This window comes from Corvus moneduloides, chromosome 1 (genome assembly GCF_009650955.1).
Source record: "Corvus moneduloides isolate bCorMon1 chromosome 1, bCorMon1.pri, whole genome shotgun sequence".
Lineage (NCBI taxonomy): Eukaryota > Metazoa > Chordata > Aves > Passeriformes > Corvidae > Corvus > Corvus moneduloides.
Genome location: NC_045476.1, coordinates 30,017,021 through 30,035,600, shown reverse-complemented (window position 1 = coordinate 30,035,600; position 18,580 = coordinate 30,017,021). Strand labels below are relative to the sequence as shown.

Below are 18,580 nucleotides of genomic sequence, written 5' to 3'. Positions count from 1 at the left end.
AAGGCAGCGCTCCCCTCACGGCCCACCTCACCTCCCACAGCAGCGAGAGCAGCAGCGCGACCCCAGGGTGGAAGCGCTTCATCTCTCCTCCTCCTTTTCCTCCTCCTCCCGCGGCGGCGGCGGGCTCGCCCCTCCGCCTCAAGCGCGCACGGGCGCTGCCAGCCGCGCCATCCCCGACGGCGGGGAAGCTCCGGGCGGCAGCGCGCACGGCGGGCTCACGGGCAGCCCGGAAAGGCGGCGGCGAATAGCCCGCACCGGGGGCAGAGGTACGAGGCGGGGTAGAGCGGCGGCGGGCGGGGAGGGAGGGAGGCGGGGAAGCCCCGCAGCCGGGCGGGGGCGGGCTGACCCGCCGATCCCCTCCGCGGCAACGTCGGCGGCCGGAGCCGAGAGAAGCACGGTCGGGGCGAGGCGGAGGACAGCGGGTGCTGGGGCGGGCGGCACAAAGAGGCCGGGCGCCGCCGCCGCTGAGGCCCCGCCCCGCGCCGCTGCCCGGCCGGGAGGGGGCGGTGGCGGAGGGTGAGTGACCCCGCGTTTGCCCCCGCATCTCCCCTCGCCCCGCATCTCCCCCTGCCCCGCATCTGCCCCTGCCCGAGGGGACAGTAACGGGATCCTCCTTGGAGTCGCTCAGTCCGTGGGTCGCCCGTGGCCACGACATCCCTTCCGCGGAAGAGCGACCTGTTGGAGTGAGTCCAGAGGAGGCCACAAAGATGCCCAGAGGGCTGGAGAACCTCTCCTACGAACACTAAAAGAGTTGGAGCTCTTCAGCCTGGAGAAGAGAAGGTTCTGGGGACACTTTAATGCAGCCTTCCAGTACACAGAATGAAGTTATAAGAAAGGTGAGGGTGGATTTTTTATTTGTAGCGATAGACCAATGGGCAGTGATTTGAAACTGAAAGAGAGTTAATTTAGATTGGACATGGAAGAAATTTTTTACAGTGAGGTTGGTGAGACACTGAAACCAGGTTTCCCAGGAAGTTGTGGATGCCCTGCCTGTGGAAGTGTTCAAGATTGGCTTGGATGAGGCTTTGAGTAGCCTGGTCTTGTGGAAGGTGTCCCTGCCCATGGAATAATCTTTGAGAGTTCTTCCCAACCTGAATAATTCTGTAGTTCTGTGATTCTATGAGGCGCTTTCTCCACCAGCCTGGTGGGTGGGAACAAGAGCTGTGTGTCTAGGCTTAGCCCCCTTTGCCTGTGGGGTAACCTTTGGCATTTCAGAGAAGGGGCCTGGTCCTTCATTTCCTCAGCATGCTTGGTAACAGCCCTGGGACATCTGCTTGTAAAGGTCTCAGGACAAATCCTAGACTGGAGTGGAGGGGCCAACTCCAGTACTGAGCTCTCATCTCCAGGTGGCTAGTGTAGTTATGCCTTGGGTGTTTCCTTCACTGCAACCATCTTCTCCTGATCCTTTGAGCCTCGCTTTCCGAGCACTTTGCACCCTTACCACAGCTGGACACTGTATACAGTTGGAGGGAGGCACAACTCTTCTCTGAGTTTAGGCAGTTTAGAGGTCTCTTGCCCTTGCTTTGTAGGTAAACCAGCAACTTATTCCTCAGGGGAAAATCAAAATAGATGAGGGGGAGAACTGCCCCATTTCCCTCTGAATGGCAGACCTTTCCCAGTAGCATTTCCGAAGGAGATACACCTCCCACTGTCCTTTTGTGGGCTACTACTAAAAAACTACTACTAGCACGTCCTCACAACTCACAACTCTTCAGTTCACCCCTGTCATCATAGTATTCAAGCAAGAAACTTGCCATCTCCCAATGCCACGTTGCAGCAAAACGTCATCAGGCAGTTGTTTTTCCATACAGTGAACTTTGGGTGAGTTTTACGAGCGTCTTCCAGCTGGCACCATTAATCATACGTGCTCTCAGGACCAGGTCATATGCTTTATGTGAGGAGTAACTGTATACAGGTTCCGGCACACTGTATGACATTGTGTACTCAGAGGCAGCCTGCACAAGTCCTTCCTGAGGGACTACCCATTTTGATACTTATTTTTGTCTCTGGTTGATGCCAACCAATCTGAAGCTGTGAGATGAGTTGTTCAGATGAATGCTTACATCTCTAGTTGAATTTGCTAGAAGGTGCCTAAGGAAATGTCACAGCCACCGCTTGGTCCAACAGTGAAGTCTGAATGAGGCAATTATACACAGGTCTCTATATAATCTGAGTTGAAAGTTATGCTTTCTTACATCTGGCATTTTGAGAAAGACATATTGTACACTGGCTATCACCTAAGAGGGATCAGCTTGTATTGTCTCAACATAAAAATTCAAAGTCACACATCAGTTCAAAAAGGCTTCAATTTATAGAGGTTTGCAGAGGATGGTGTTCAGAGCTCTGTCCTGGTGTATGGCTAACCCTAAACTCCCTTCCCATTCCTAATTTCTGTGTTGCATGACCTAGGAGACAGCATTTTGGAGACACAATGACTCTTCATAGAGAAGATGAAGAAGAGCATAGAAGATGTTTAGGGACATCAAATGAATCTGAATGTCCGTGCTTAGCATGTCTGAGTGCTCTGTGCTGCTGCTATGTTTCCCAGCAAGGGTGCTCTGGAAGCCCAGAGACCAGCAGAAATCCTGACAGCACACATTCTGGGAGAACTGATAAAATACTAAGGCATAAATAAAAGTTAGGAAAGAAGTCTGGAGTCTTGCAGCCTAAGACACTACCACCCTTAAAGGCTGACCCTACCAAAACTTTCAGCTGATGGCCCACTATCACATGTCCCCAGGCAAGAGCAAGCTCTAAAATATACTTCAGTTAATTAGTAACACATACCTCACTACTGACTTTAGCTTGAGAACTAATAAAGTGTTAGATTTTCTTTTCTTAAAAAAATTTTTTGCTAAGGCAAGAAAGGCTAAAAAAATTAACAGGTTTTAATCAGCAGACAAATTAGCAAGAGTGAGATTGAAGCAGCAGTGAGCTGGAGGAAGAGGAAGCTGCCCAGTCTGGAAGCATGTGCTTCCCAGTGCATAGTTTATTATTCAGCCTAGAGAAGGGTATGGATATCCCATGCTATAAAATTCTTTCCAGGCTGACATAAGCTGAAACAGGAAAAATATCTCCTGACCTAGGAATAAACAGTTTCATATTCCATTTCAGTCATATCTCAGCTCCCCTAAGTGATGTCTTCTTTCATTTCCACCTAGCTTCAAGAAACCATCTTCATCCCCAGGGAAAGCCCATTAGCTTTAATGGAGTGAAAGTACAAATGAACTTGGCTCAGCATGTGGCATTTTCTCAGCAAAAGTGCAAGTTGCAGCAGAGCCCCTCAGAGCTTGTCTAGGAGAGAAACGAACACTTTCCCTCCACCACGCTGCAGCTTGATGGCGAAGCAGCTTGACACAACAGAGAAACAAGGCTTTTGTGGGAGGCAAGGTCCCTAGCTAAAAAGCCAGCCCCTTCCTTCATGACCTGATTCTAGTCTCTCTTCAGTTACTGTGTTCAAAGAGCTTAAAACTCCAGAGCTTCCAGAATCTGTGTATAGAAACAAATATATATATTTCAAAATAAAATAAGATAGTTTCAGGAGCAGTAGCAGTAAAAAAGCTTTATTTTATCTGATTGAGGCTTGCACTGCAGCTGAAATATTCATAATATGCTGCTTCTCTGTGGAATCTTAGGTGTTCCTCAATAATATTGCCGTAATTCTCTCAGCAGAGGTTGCCAATACTAACGTATTTCTTTTACTCAGCTACCTCTCTTTCCTGAAATGTAAAAGTATATATTATTTTTGAGAATGCTACTCCTTTGTCAATTTTTCTTTTTCAAACTGAGTAACAGGTGTAAAAATTCCTAGGGGGAACTTATAGTGCATATAGATGCATGCATTTTATAGACCTTATTTATTTTGAACACTTGAATATTTTTAAATAAATAAAAAATTAACTGGTTGTATTGAACGCTTCCTTGTTTATGTTGAAACAGTTGTGTTGTTTCTAATACTATTGAGAAATACTCAGTTCCACAAGGGCTGTGTGTGAAGCAGGTAACCACTTTATTATGAACAAACAAATACATTATTTTCATTTGCTTTCCTTCATGAACTGCAAATAATTATGTACCTCTAAAATTTTGTGTTTAAAATATCCCACTACCTTCTTCACAGGTGCCATTAAAAATTAGCCACATTTTAAATTGTTTTCCAAACTCTATTTTAAGAGTAGGGTCACCTCAAATATATTTTGAGGGTTTGGGGTTTTTTTATAATTATGTAAATGGCAATAGCCTTTGTCAATAAGTTAAAGAAAACCCTTTTAAAGTGCATAAAATATTCAGTAAATGTCTAAAGCCTTTCAAAATCATCACTGCTATCTGTTGAGAACCTACACTAGCATTATTCATTTAAAAACAAGTAGGAAAAATATTCATGAATGCACAATAGGCAATCAAGACAAACACAATATTTTATTTCTTCAGCTTCCGTATCTTGTTCAAAGCAATTTGTTTATCCAGGGTGTGTTTAAAGAAAAAAAAATCCCACCATTTTAATCTTACTATCTATCAGTTTACACAAAGGTGTAGTCTCTTGGCAGAATAATAGTTAAATTATAGTCCAGCTTCCCAGAATAAAGGCTGATTTTTTTTTCATCACTTGCACCAGTAAATACTCATTGTGATTGACTTTATATGAAACTTTAAAGGGAATATGATTCAGGACTTGCTGAAGTTTCAACAAACTACTCCAAATTCAGTAGCATATTGACACCAGTGCCTCTATCTTCAATAATTCTATTGCAGTAAGATTCTGTGGGGGTTCAGAGAGATGATCCAAATGTAGTAGCCCTCTTTCCAATGGTAATGTAAGAGTTTATACCTCCTACAACTTATTTTTTTTATGGAAGGATATTACTGCGCTAAGCAGCACTGATTTAAAAAAAATGTGCCTGTTTCATATTTTAGTATTCTAATACATCTATCAATCTTCATTAATATCTGAAAACTGCACAAAGTCACTTTTCCATAGCTACTGACATTAAGTAAACCTCACTGAACTGAAGCAGGATGACTGGTTCCTGGGTTATCCTTTGAGACCTCCAAATAAAAGTCCACGGTAGGCATAGTCACTATATACTGCTACACTGGAAGTCTGTGTCCACTTGAAAGAAAATATAACATATTTAATAGATATGCTAAGAAATGAATGGTGGAGTGGTTCTGTATAAGCTATCCTACCTGGGCTCCCAAAGAACAGCTCCACTGTTACACTCTGTGACTTTCAAGCTTTCTTGATGGAGTCAGATATTTGTCCATCATATTAAACAAATAATTCTATAGCAAACAGTATTTTGAGAAGCAGCAACTACAAGATAAGCATTAGTATTCTGAAGGGCAGAGTTTATTGATTAAACATACTACCCAATTCAACCAGAATAGCTGTGTCAATCAGATCAAATGCTTTTTTGTTCAGTTTTCTCAATCAAGAATGAAGTTTTATCCCCTCAGCAAAGATATTAATGCTTTGTGTTAGAGAACTCAGGAGCTAAGAGGGATTATGTTTTTCCTGGTAGATGGGTCATTTGTAAATGCAAACTTTTTGTTTGCAGTCCACAGTGAAAGGACAAACATGTGCTTGCTGGAAGGATTAAGGAAGGTTAAGTTCATTCAGAGTATCGTTACAGGACCAAAGCTCATTGCCAATGAAACATTTAGGCTTTGAATTCCTATTTGGGCTCCTTTTATTGATTGAGTGGATAGTTGGAAGTCTAAACACAAGCTGTTGAATCTACATGTGGTGTGCACTGCCTCAGACCTGAGCACGGTGAGTATCAAATGCTGTCAAATTAAAGCAGTAACTTTCCAACCTGCTTGCAGATGGTTTGTAAGGAGACTGAAGAAAAAGATCTTCTGGGCAGATGATCAAATTTACCAGGGGAGGAGGACAGACCTGAATTGTACATATAGGAGACAGGGAGATCAGATGAAGCAACCTGTCTTTGGCCAGGCATAATCAGAGACAGAAAACAAGTAAGATTTTGTCAGGAGGATCTGAAAGCCACAAGAGGATGAGACAGAGCAGGGTGGGACTCTGAAGAGGAATACATGGCGCAACAGAGCATGGTGAATATAAGCAGTATGGTGCACAAGGGTGGAAATGGACTGAGACAGAGATTCATAGTGGTGATATGTGTACCACTAATGGCCTCCAAGCCAGAGAGAAGTAGTGGTGTGGGGCAGATAAATGCAGTTTGTGTCCTCCCTTGGGAATGTGAGAGCCTGCTCTGGAGGCAGAGTAGGGGAAGAGGAGGTAGTGCTTCTCCCATTATGTCCAAGCACACAACCAAGAGCTGCTGCCTGCCCTCACTGAGGTGTAGTAAGCCAGCTGTAATTTATATATAAATATGTAGTATACCAATCTGCTTTTTGTTCCAGAGTCTTTATTAGGCTGCACAGTAAACTGCAAATGGAAAAAAGGATGGTCTGGCTGAATGTCTATGTGTCCCCGTCAGTGCTTGCTTGCTCCCTGCATTGCTCACCACTAATTTCTTCTGCAGAGAAGCCACTTGGTTTAAAAACATGGGTTTTCTCCCTAAGTGTTAAAATAAAAGGGATGAGGAGAGGAGAGGAAAGGGATGTTGGCAGAGACTAAGAACAAGAACTGATCGCTGTCGGGAGTATGTTGTGCATCTGGACACTGTCATTGAGCTCTCTTGGCAATCTGGAGAAAATGCCTGGAAAATGCAATTCCAAGAACATGGTAGCTTAATGGAAATGCAAAGCCATCCCCTGTGGTCTGTGAGGACAAGCCCCCTGGAATGAGATAGCCTGAAGCACTTTATTTTTGCTTTGTCTTATCTCATCTTCTTGTCTGTGCAACAACCTCTCAACTCTTACAGCATCCCCCTAGCTAGAGAATTAAAAGTTCTACCAGGTCATTGGTTACTATCTGGAATAATGAAACCTCAGTGATCCAATTTTTCTTATACCAGTGTAAATTAGGATTAATTCCACTGAAGTCAATGAGACAAATGTAAAACCAGTGCAAGTGAAGAATCAGATTTTAGATTTCAGCTTTAATCAAACAAAAAGATGAAGTTGCCTAATAAGAGTTTTCTTTCTTCGTTTAAAATAGTAACCATTTCCTGTTGGTTTTTTTCCCCTTCAGTGTGAATTTATCTGTAGCATTTCTCCACTGCTAGAGCCTGGATATTTCAATGTGAAAAATATCATCCCATTAAATAAAGATGGAAAAATGCATCAATGGTCTGGGAATTACAGGCAATGGGTTTATTAACTAATGTCCCCCAAGCAATCTCAATTTTCTCATATTGTAATGAGATGGCAAGAGGATTAAGCTGTTGCTGTACTGAAAAAAAATCAACACTAAATATATTCTAGAAATCACAAGGGATAAAATGCAACTGATGTCAGAATGACAAGAAATCCTGACAATACTGATAGGGCATCTGACCTGTAAAACAAATAATTTTCAGTGATGGAAAATACTAGGGCTGTTAAAAGAACTGTGCAATGGTGTTGTTCACTTAGTCTGTTGTAGCAACCTCAGAGAGCCTCATGAGGTCCATTATTAAAAAAAAAGTTATTTAACTTTTCATCAGCCTTCTTGGAGATGTGCTATCTCCATCTATAGTCACACACACACACACACATACCATGGCTAGTCAGGAAATATTTGTCTTACTGGTACCCCCAGTGCCATCTCCATCCACCTTCTCCTGTGTTTTACTACTGCTAATTCTATCATCTCCACTACCACAGTTGCATACAAAACCAAAAGAGGGGATCAAGCCTATCTCCTGCCTTCCTGAAAGTTCCTCAGGGACTTAAACAGAGAACAGAAAGTTGGTGGGAGTAGATGACTAACCTTTCCTTCTCACTTGAGTGATGGTCTGTCTGCAAGTGTGCCTACAGGGTGACCCTAAGCCCTTCAATAATAAAAAGCTTCTAACTACTAACCAAAGTTGTAAAGCAGTCTTGATAGCATAGCTTAAATAAAAATTTAGGGCAGACAGATCTGCAAAGCTGGCTGGCATAGACAGCATGAGGTATAGCAGAGTCATGACTCCTGTTCTTTAAACTCTGTACAGGGTTGTCCACCATATGCTCATGTGAGGTAATGAACTGACAGGCAAGGAAATTTTCAGGAGAGATGATGAGTCAAGGAAGGCAAATGTGGAATACAGGAGGTTGAATGTAGGCTTTGTCCCTTGGGCAGGGTTTTCAAGCGCTTGTCTCAGAGTTAAGTTTCATAGTGCTAAACCATTCAAGCACAAAATGCAGCACTGATATGAGTGCTGGCATCTGAATAGGTCTTGCTGTCTAAATGGATCCTGAGAGGCTGTGGACAAGAAAGCTTTGGGTTTGCTGGAATATAAACAGTGAGGTAATTTCTATGTCAAGAGTGAAGAAAGAAGCCCAAAGGATTATAGATTCAATAGGTGTAAGATCTCTTCAGTGGAAATACTAGATAGTAGGATTTTTTACCCTTAAAAGGAATAAATAATGCCAACCATCTGCTATAACTTCTTCAGGAAACTTGAGGACCACAGCCAAGAATTTCTCCCTGGCAATAGTGCAAAAGGGAGTGTGTGTGCAGGCACTGAAGCTTGTAAGTCCCTGCATGAGGAAACTACCTTGGTTTTCTTTAAGTGTGCATACTGCTTATCACATAAATCAAGATAATTCCTTCAGCTGAGGAGCACCAGCTCACTAACTCTAGATGCACTCTGGCAGTCCAGTTCACTGTGTAAATCTAAATGTAAGGACTTAGTAAGCAATAAAGTCTGTCGAAGTCAGTGATTTATTTTTCACTTGGCCTTAACAAGCTGCTGATGCTGTTCAGCACAGACAAACATCTCACACCTACCTAAACTCCACTACAGCATTTATTATCTCAGGCACTCCTTCCTGGCTGTTCCGAACCACTGCAGTGTGCTCTGCATTGTTAAATAACTTTCAAGCTGTTCTATTTTCACCTGTGTTAAGATTTTTCACCAGCACAACTTGCCTTATGTTAGCACACATTTGCCTGACCCTCAGTCAATTTCAAGTCCTCTCATTAAAATCTCTATTTGTGCTCCCATACCCATGTCTTGTAATGCTCCCTCTTCCAGCTAGCCCAGATTGAGAAACCCTTCTATGAGCATGCTTCAGGGTGTCTTTATGTCTTGGGAAAGAAGACTTGGATTTTCAAGGCTTGCTGATGTTGAAGAAGAGGAAATGTGTGTTCATCTCTAGAAACCAAGCACCTTCTGACAGGTGACAGCACCTTCTGACAGGGGACAGAAGGTGGTGGGGGTAAATAGCACTGCTAGGATACGGGGATGGAAACAAAATGGTCCTACCAAAAGCCAAGGGAAGCTGATTATCTTACCAGGCACTCTGTAGCAACCACTCTTACACAATGCTGGATGCTAAGAGGGGCAAGTTTCTTATGAGTGCTTTTCTCTGATAGAAGAACTACACGGCATTCACACAGAGATATGCCAGGAGCATAAATTGGTGGGACACTTGAGACAGAAACCCAAGATGATACAAAATGCACGGAGAAGCAGAAACTTTCTGCTGCAGCCACACAGAAATGGTACAAACACAAGATTGGTTCCTCCAAAAGAAAAAGCAAGAAAAACTGTTTCCCTGATCATTGTCACAAGTCTTTCCATCCTCAGTTATCCCATCCCTTTCTCCCTACTCTCTTTTCAAAATATCAACTGACTATACGCAAGGAAGGAAGAAAACAGCAGATCTGAAGTGTCCCAATATACCTTTAACATGGCATCTATAATGCAGCCATAGCCCCAAAAATAACAAAACTATTCTACAATCAATGCAAAAATGAGTCCTAGGTTGAATTCTTAGTAACAAACAGCAAAGTATGCAAAAGAGCAGAAAATAGGTTTAAAACAATAACAGTTTACACAATGGAAAATGGATCCAAAAGAGAGTCTCTTTGGGCTGCAGCTGTGTTAAAAAATGGCTTTATAAGAAAGAGTTATGGTCTGATACGGAGTTGTGGGGAATTGCTGCCACATATTGGAGAAGTGTTGGCATCCTGCAGCTCAGCATAGCAATCGCTGCACACCCATCCATTAGATATTGGTGTGACAGACAGCTGGATATCAACAAGCCAAAGAGCAATGCAGCTTTTACCAGTGGAGCCAACCACTCAGCTTACCATGCACACAGCAGAGCCATATGCAGCATCAAATGGCAATGTCAAAACATCAATTATTTACTAATTATTATCTATGCATTATTGTTAATAGGCCTCGCTTTGACATTTGCAGGGATTCTGCCTGCAAAGAGTGATGCAGTTCCCAGGGTGAAGTGCTTCTGGGCTCCATTCAGGATGAATATCCATTATCCTCTTGTCCTTTTAGTAGTGATGAGAGGTATTTACAGGAACAATAGGACTGACAGGAGACAATATCCTTCTTTAGGAGACATTAGTCTGATTTTCATGGTACAAAAAAGCCCCACAGGTTTAAGGGCAAGCATAAGAAGTCTGAGCCAGATGGTATTCCAGCAGTAACTCAGCATCACAGTATTTGCACTGTGCCTAGAGTCAGACTTAAGATGCTTTTGGAAGATGAGGCTGGTAACATTAATCACCCTTCAGATGTCTGCTGTATTCATAGCTCATTGACAGAGACCTTGGGCCTGTGCTAAGATACAGTGAGCAAGTTATCCACTTCTTGCAATCTCCAAAGCTTAGGATAAGATTTTTTTTATCTTTTTTTTTATCTTGAGAGATCCCAGTATAGACAGTCTTAAGAAGGTAGAAATATCCTTGCTGTCAGTATGCACTATTACTTTATTACCAGCTAGATTCATATGCATTTCAAATGAAATGTGAAATCTCATAGCTAAAAATAAAACAAAATTATTATATTTCTAGTTGAAGTAGCTGATAATTTGGTCTTGTTGCATCCTAGCAGGATATAATCAGATCTGCAATTATAACAGTGTAAACCAAGTAGCTCTAATAACTGTCTTTTCATGCAGCCATTCATACTGAAGCAAATTAAGACAAACACAGCATGCTACAGCACCTTTTTCAGACCACTAGACCATCCTAATCTAATTTATGCTGGTAACCTTTAATTTTAACTAGGTCAGTTCACTCTCTGAAACCATGGAGAAAAGTAACCTGACAATGCAAAATTATTAAGTATTGGAAACAGTACAAATCTGAAATTGTATGTAAGAGAAGAACATTGCTCAAATAAAGGTAGCCAAATTGTGTGAAGCTGCTACAGGAAAAAGAAACTCATTCTAGAAAGAAAAAGGGAATTACTTGCATTGGGTGAGATCCAGCAAGCTATTGAACTCAGCAGGGGATCTTTGTCTTGGTTTCAGCAGGCTTTGGCTTGGAGCCATTGTTTCTCACAGTTCAGAGAATCAATTTGGTTCTTTGACTCTTGAGACTGAATTGAACAAGTAATACTTATTTTGATAATCTGGAAACCCTGCTTGACTGACTCGAGGATGTTTAGAACAACTGTGTGCAGCCCACCTCTACTGCTGGCTTTGTTGATCTTTACTGAGTTGGGATCCCCAAGAACTCTTCACTCCTTCTGCTGCCCTCTGCTCTCTGAGGTGCGTGGAAGGGTAAGGTACCTGATGCTGCTTCTTCTAGAGACTCTCTGGAGCTAATACTTATTTAAATATTCCTAACTTTCAGATTTTAATTAAATCAAATGTCAGTGGAATCGTATTGTTTTCGGCTGGTTCGATTTTAATGATATTTCAAACTGATCCTTCACTTTAATGAAATAATTATATAATGCAGGGATGTGTGGTACTATTCATCTGAATTAATAACATGATCATTTTTTGTGCTGTCATTCGTTGCCGAAGAGGAAGAATATCAAGCAGCTTTCTCAGTCTGCAGATAAATGAGGCAAAATTCTCCCTGTTTGTGTTCACTGCTATGCACTCTCCCTTACAGACCATGTCTTACCTACCGTGACTATTCTCCTTCACACATCTTACACCCAAAACTCATGGAGTCTATTTTGTTTCTGGCTGAAGAAGCTGAGTTAGCTTTGTGAGGGCAGATGACCATTTCCTGACTGCTTGAAGCAATGCAAGCAGAGTTTAGAAAGCTTACTCAGTTACAAGGAATGAAACATTAAAGCTTTCTGTTGCGGGCAGTCAACAAAAATGAATTTCAAGAAGCTTTTGAATTAGGCGAGTTAGTTAGGATAAAAAGCTGTTTAAAGGAAGTGGGCATTTAATGCTGACATGAAAGGACAGGTCAACAGGTAAAGAAGAGGAGATGGCAGCAGTGTTTTACCTGGTGGCATTTTTTCAAGGGCCTCTGTACTTCATTTAGGCTTTCATCCTTTTTCTGTAATTATCCTGTATGCAGCGAAGTAATTAGAAAGATGTTTTGTGCTTTGGTGTGGCTTTGTAAGGTGTTCACCTCCTGCAACAGTACTGTCTTTGTGAGGGGTATACACTCTCCAGAGAAATTATGTAGAAACCACATGAGGGGCACCCAAGGGAAAATTTCCCCTTGTCCTGGCAGCCACACACAATATGTGTCACACTTTTTTAGATTTTCATCTCTAACAAGGAAACAGAGTCATCGAAAAATAGACAATTTTGCAGTCTGGGTACACATGGAAAGCCCTGTTTCCTCATTTCACCTGAATGTGGTCAGCCACTCTGTACAGGTGTCACGAGGATGTACCTGAAGGATCAGATTTCTTCCTTACATCAAGCAGAAGTATTCTCAATCTAGTCTTATTACAACACTGTATACAAAGATTGCTTTCCAGAGCAAAGCAGAAAAAATTGCCTCCTCTAGTGTGCTTGGCCTAACAACTGATTACCACTCCATCAGTGCTGAGACCAAGAAATTCTCTCTACTCCCTCTCGAGGTCATGCCTTCCTTGCCCTTTTTACTCCATCACACTTGCCTGTAGCCAGTCATCCTCAGCCCTAGGCAGCTTTGGTTAAGCTGGAATATGCTTTTAGCCCATATTCTCCCAGTCTCTGCTGTTTTTACTGCACTTATTTGCCTGAAAGAGGCCTCAGGATCTAAGGTCTCCATTGCCACCTCTACATACAGCACCCCACATTAGCCCCAAAGGAGGCAAATGAAGCTGCAACTCCTACACCTTAAACATCAGCAGACCCACTGGCAGTCCTTATGGGTCTTCAGGGCACATTACCCACCCAAATGAAGGAGCTCTCCAGACAACTGTCAGGTTTGGCGTGGCTTCATACATCATGCATCGACCAGAAGTCATTTATCTGTTTGTATGCCTTGGTTTATCAATATGTATTGGCTACAACCATTAACCTAAAAGGGATCTCCTGACTCATCAAACCTAGTTTCTTGCTATTTCAAGAATCCCACTCAGTTCAACCATAAATTTACCAAAAGACATTCTTTCCTCTAATCAAATTACGTTGAAAACAGGGAAGAAATTGTAATTTTAAAACCCTATACAAACTCATCACTCAATGTTTGTCTGCTAGGAAAGTCACCTCAAATCTTAATTATCTTTCAAAACAAATACCCTGCAACTTTTTTGCCATTTTACCAGCCTGTGTTTCAGCCAAGGTGGGGATTAATGGGCTGTAGTCCACAGTCCAGAATATACCTGCGTTAGCACTACCCAGTATGTTACAGCAGTTACATGTAACCTTGCTTCAGATAACTGAGAGGAGGTGTCTTTCTAGGGTTCTTCATCCACATCCAGTATTTTCAGGGTTTCTTTCAGGATTCACTGAGAGAATTCCTTATTATCATGCCTCCTTTCAACCTGAGCTGCCATCACTGCATTATCAGTTTTTATTTGCAGGAAGCTGGAACATTTTCCATTCTCTGGAAATGTTTGCGGTCTTGCACTGAAATTTCCCACAGTCTGTCAAGTATTTTTTTCCCTAAAATCTTCACCCAGTAGTCTGAAATGTAAGTAAGCTAAAATGGAAACTTTCTCAAGAGGATTTTTTTCACTCTGGTAGATTCTGGTTCCCGTCTTTTATAACCCATTACAATGTTTTTTTTTTGCAACATTGGCAAAGGTCCGGTGATAAGATATGAGGAGATGTGAACCCTGTGTGTATATGCTGTGAGTATCTGGGGAGTTGGCCCAGTCTGTGCATTTTTGCATTTTTTTTCTAATGGTAGAAAGTCTCTCTTTACTGATCATGTATGATATGCAACTTTTACTGTCCCAACTCTCACATTTCTGATCTCATTTTCAGAACAATGCCATTACTTTTTTTCACCATTTGTAAATATATCTATTCCTACTCCCAGCTGTAGCATGTTCTAGGATATAGGTAGAAAGAAAGCATTTTGGTTCTGCTGTGCAGCTGTTGGCAATGTCCCCTTAAGGACCATTCTTGTATTTTTAGAAGCAGATCAAACTGTTGAGCTTGGAAGGAAGAACCAAAAACTGCTCTGGATGCTGGAAAGAAGCAGAGACCCAAGTGAAGTGTCAAAGCATGGGTGAATCAGGATATGACAGAGAAGTGGAGGAACTTGCAAAAATTTCCTAAGAGGATGGAGAAAAGTGGATGAGCAATGAAGCAGGAGGAGGCCATGTTCCAGAAAGCCAAGAGTAGCCCTTGTAAGTGTATTTCGAATGTACATTTTTTATGGTTCCAAGTGCATATAACCATCAAACCCTTGAAGTAGAGGGAAATATTATCTTTCTTTCAACTTCTTACTTGACAATCATTTACTGTCTGCTTTTCAGTTATCCTCTCTCCCATATTTTTCCAATAATGGTGTGAAAGGAAAGAGCACAATCAGCCTAAGCCATTTTTATGAACTGACTTGTTCATTTTCCTTTGGCTAACCAACAAGAAATAGATATATGCTTGCAAATCCATCTGGTAAGAATCTGCACTGAACTTCATGACACCTGGGTGGGAAGCTTAGAGGCTTAATAAAGTACTTCGTAGTTACATACATTTCAAGAAGTTCTAACATCAGCCATAGGAGTCTCTAAAATTAAATCCTATTCTTTCTCTTTCAGTTCCTGATGACCAGAAGTGGTGGGTAGCTACACAGATAATCCAGATGTCTTTCTGACACACTTTTGACTGAGCAGAATTTTTGTTAATTCAGCAAGTTTATGCCCTTAGATCTGGGGAAAGGAGAAGGAGAGGAAAAAAGCATGACTTTAATGGTTCAGTAAGAACCAGTGATAGAACTGGTATGACACGTTTCTGTCCTTAGCTGAGCGTTATGAAGTTCCACTCACTTCAATTTATATTCTGGATTAGCCCAAAATGGCCTCTTGATGGGAGCTTTCCCCCTTTTAAAGGCTGCAATATTATTTTTCCTCTTAATGCCCCACATCTGGTTGCATGAAAAGAGGAATTCATCGTGTGAACAACTGGATGCCATTTCCCACATGGTGTAAAAAATTAATGGTTTGAAGGTGCTAGAGGGCTTGGCCCCTGCCTGATTAATTTTTTGAGTCACCCCATAAATTAGTTCTTAAGAAATTAAATGCCATTGTCCATCATCCCTGGGAGATAATCCATAGCTGATCTGGACAGAGGAGCAAAGGAGAAAGATCAAGAGTCATCTGTCCATATCAAAATCATATCTTAACAACTTTCTTGTGTTTGAATTCACTGAAATTTCAACTATAATTCATCCGAGACACCTCCAAGATACTTTTGTCTCCTATTGTTGTTAGAGGAGATGATTAATGAATCTCGGCTTGTTATGTAAAAGTGAATAAAGCATTTGTTTCTTGACTTATGTAAGGAGCAAGGGAGCTATCATAACTTGCCACAAACCATATGGTTCTCAAGTGCATTTCTATCTTGTACATTTTTCACTTTTAATGAAGTCCAGATCAACTGTTTGTCTGTCAAATGTTCTTGCTCACTTGACACAGGCCTACAGTTCTAGTGCAATTTCCTTTTTTTAAGCAGATTTAAAATCCCCAGTCACTCTTTCCCCTTGCAGATAAATAGGTTGTTTGTTTCTAGTTCTCTTAGTATTGTCACATTAATCTAAGTGTATAAGTAAGACTCCAAAACTCCTGCGCATTTCATGGCTCCAAGCTCTAGCCAGGTTGCTATCAAGTTTATTAGCTGCCTCAGCTTAAGCAAGACCTTACTTTCTGTCTCTGTCCCATTTTCACACATTTTTTTGAAGGACTTTTCCCTAAGTGCTGGTGATGCTTATTCCAGGATTACTTTATATTTCAAGCAATCCTCCTGACTGTGACTAATTTTGTCACAGTAGAAGCATTTACCTCAATTTCTTCTTTCTATTTTTTCTGAGTGCCAGCTTCCTGGTTTTAACCAATTTTAACACTTCTTTCCAGCTGCCTCAAGCACCATAAAACAAATGAGAATCCCTCTTTTTCACCGAGCTTGGCACAGCCCTGTGCTTACAGTGTTGGCTGTAATGAGGTCCCATACTCCTTACTCTTACAGGAGTTTCCTCTTCTCTTGCCAGTGCAAATACTGTGATGAATATCCCAGGCTTCTCAAACCAAACTTGTCTCGACTCCCACACTGAACTCTACAGCCTGTCTCCAGCTACATTTGCCTGTTAAACTACACACAATCCCTCTGTCACTCCCTAGGCCAATACACCTCAGGCTGGCCTGAAACTGCCCCACTCATCCCTGTACAGAAAAAAGCCAGCTGTGTCCCACTGTAAGATGTACTGCTAAAAGCACAGTCAAACACTCAAACAGGTCGCCTCAGAGGCCAAACCCCCGGGCATCTCTCCCAGACCATGTACTTGGTGCTGTTGGACACATGCACTGCTGCTCAATCAAGCCTTGAAAGAAGCATGCCCTGAACCTGAGCTGGCTCCTCATGGATCAGAAAAAAGGTGCTGCTGATGCTCAAATACAGCTGAGCATTTATTAGTTGCTCCAATCTGAGATGCCCCATATACACTACATACATATGGATACATGAAGGGTGCAGGGCTGCTCACATGCCCCATTGTTGTCAGGGGGTCACGTCTCTCTGTTCTAGCACACTGACGTCGCTCAGCATCGCAGGGACGTAACCAACCTATCCCACCTTTGATGTTCAGTGTGAACAGATGCAAACAGGCAAATATTTTCAAAGAATGAAAAGAAAATGGCTTTGATTTTCTAATCAAGCATCGATTGCCTAATGTCACTAACATTGAATGCAAGGGTGTTTTTTCAGCCTTAGAGTATTCTTTCTTTTTTCAAGCAGTCTGATCTAGTCAAAAGATGAACAAACAAGTAATGACAAGTTTTTACCAGGAGCAAAATAAAAGACCATATCATGCATAGTCTGCTAAAAATGACTTTATTTTTTCCTCTAAGAGTGGGAATTCTACTTGAAAAATATTTCAGAATTTGTGCCTGTATGAATTAGAATTAACTTATTTACCCACAGAGCCCTTTCTACACAGGGTCAAATAACTAACAACATAATTTGTCTTTTCTTTGATCAAAGTTTAATCAAACAGTAACCATGGGGATGTGAGGATATAAAGGCAAAAAAATCAAACACCATGAATAATGCCTCTTAATAGAGATTCAGCAACCATAAAAAAATAAATAGACTGTCACTGTTTCTAGGTTCCTTGATCCAAACAGAAGAAAACACAAGATTTTACTTGCATTGCTAACGTCACAAGATTGCAACTAGAAGAATACCTGGACATTTGATGTTGTATAGGAATTATTATTTTTGCCTAATTGCTGTGTTCTTCTGCAAGAGTGAAAGGTGATTCCCATTTTTTATTTCCTGCCCCACGTCTGTCAAAAATAAATACAATTCTGTATTAGAGAGAGAGAGGTTTAAGTTACACACTCAAAGGCCAAATCCTGCAGTCCTTATTCAAAGGAAAGTATTTCCTCACTGCATTGGGAGATGAATCTAATAAGCTGATCTCACTTTTGCCACACGAACACATGTAGAAACACAGAAATCCTCAAGCTTTGTCCTGAACACTGAACTGCAGACTCAGCAAACAAACAGCACATAATTATTTGCTCAATTACTCTCGGAGCACAACACCCCATTACCCTTGAGCTGGCAGGAGAAGGACAATGCTCAGTTCTGATTTTTTTAATACCTTTTTCCGTAGTTTTATAATATTGCTGAATCTTGGCAGATCACCATGGGACAGCAAATATTGCCTTCCCACTTCAACACATTTTAAAAGTTTAAATCTTAGCATGGACAAAAGAATGTATGTTCCCCAGGTAATGCCTCAAAAAAAAAAAAAAAGGACAAAACCCCCGCAAACCACAATGTCCTGGAAATTTTCCAAACCTACTTGGTCTGAGCCAAGTATCTGGTGTGGAAAATTACACTCTAAATGGTTAAGAATTGCTAGAAGCAATTGAAAACAGCTTTTCCCAAAGGAAAGTGTTGGGCAACCTTACGGATAAGCGATCTTACAAGTTCTGCACTAAACTAATAATAAAAAAAGGAATACCAAGTAAATAATGCTTTTGTTTACATTGTTCCTATCTCCTCCTGAGATGATGAGTGTTAACTGTTTAATGGCTTGCTACAGCTACTCAAGTAATAAATCAGAACTGATGGCTTTCCCTTAGTTGTGAGATTTCGTTGTCCACATTGATGCACCCACTCTCTCTCACTTCACCCTCCTCCA

At 41.6% G+C, this 18,580-nt stretch overlaps 1 protein-coding gene and 1 long non-coding RNA gene across 6 annotated transcripts in view; one reads left to right on the top strand and one right to left on the bottom strand.

The window, feature by feature from the left end:
• The window catches only part of VOPP1 (VOPP1 WW domain binding protein), a 71,281-nt gene extending 71,165 nt beyond the window's left edge, over positions 1 to 116 (bottom strand). The window contains exon 1 of one of the 2 annotated variants that reach the window (XR_004239226.1): positions 32 to 96. Coding sequence is in view for 1 of the 2 variants with exons in the window: in XM_032103997.1 (XP_031959888.1) it covers positions 32 to 82 (51 nt within the window). In the remaining variant the exon portion in view is untranslated. Of the gene's footprint in view, positions 1 to 31 lie in introns of both variants that reach the window. The other variant, XM_032103997.1, reaches the window with a different exon arrangement.
• Positions 117 to 177: 61 nt separating this feature from the next.
• The window catches only part of LOC116441744, a 37,194-nt gene continuing 18,791 nt past the window's right edge, over positions 178 to 18,580 (top strand). For 3 of the 4 annotated variants that reach the window (XR_004239230.1, XR_004239228.1, XR_004239229.1), the window contains exons 1-2: positions 503 to 836; positions 14,350 to 14,564. This is a non-coding gene — a long non-coding RNA (uncharacterized LOC116441744). Of the gene's footprint in view, positions 267 to 502; positions 837 to 14,349; positions 14,565 to 18,580 lie in introns of those variants that run through there. The other variant, XR_004239231.1, reaches the window with a different exon arrangement.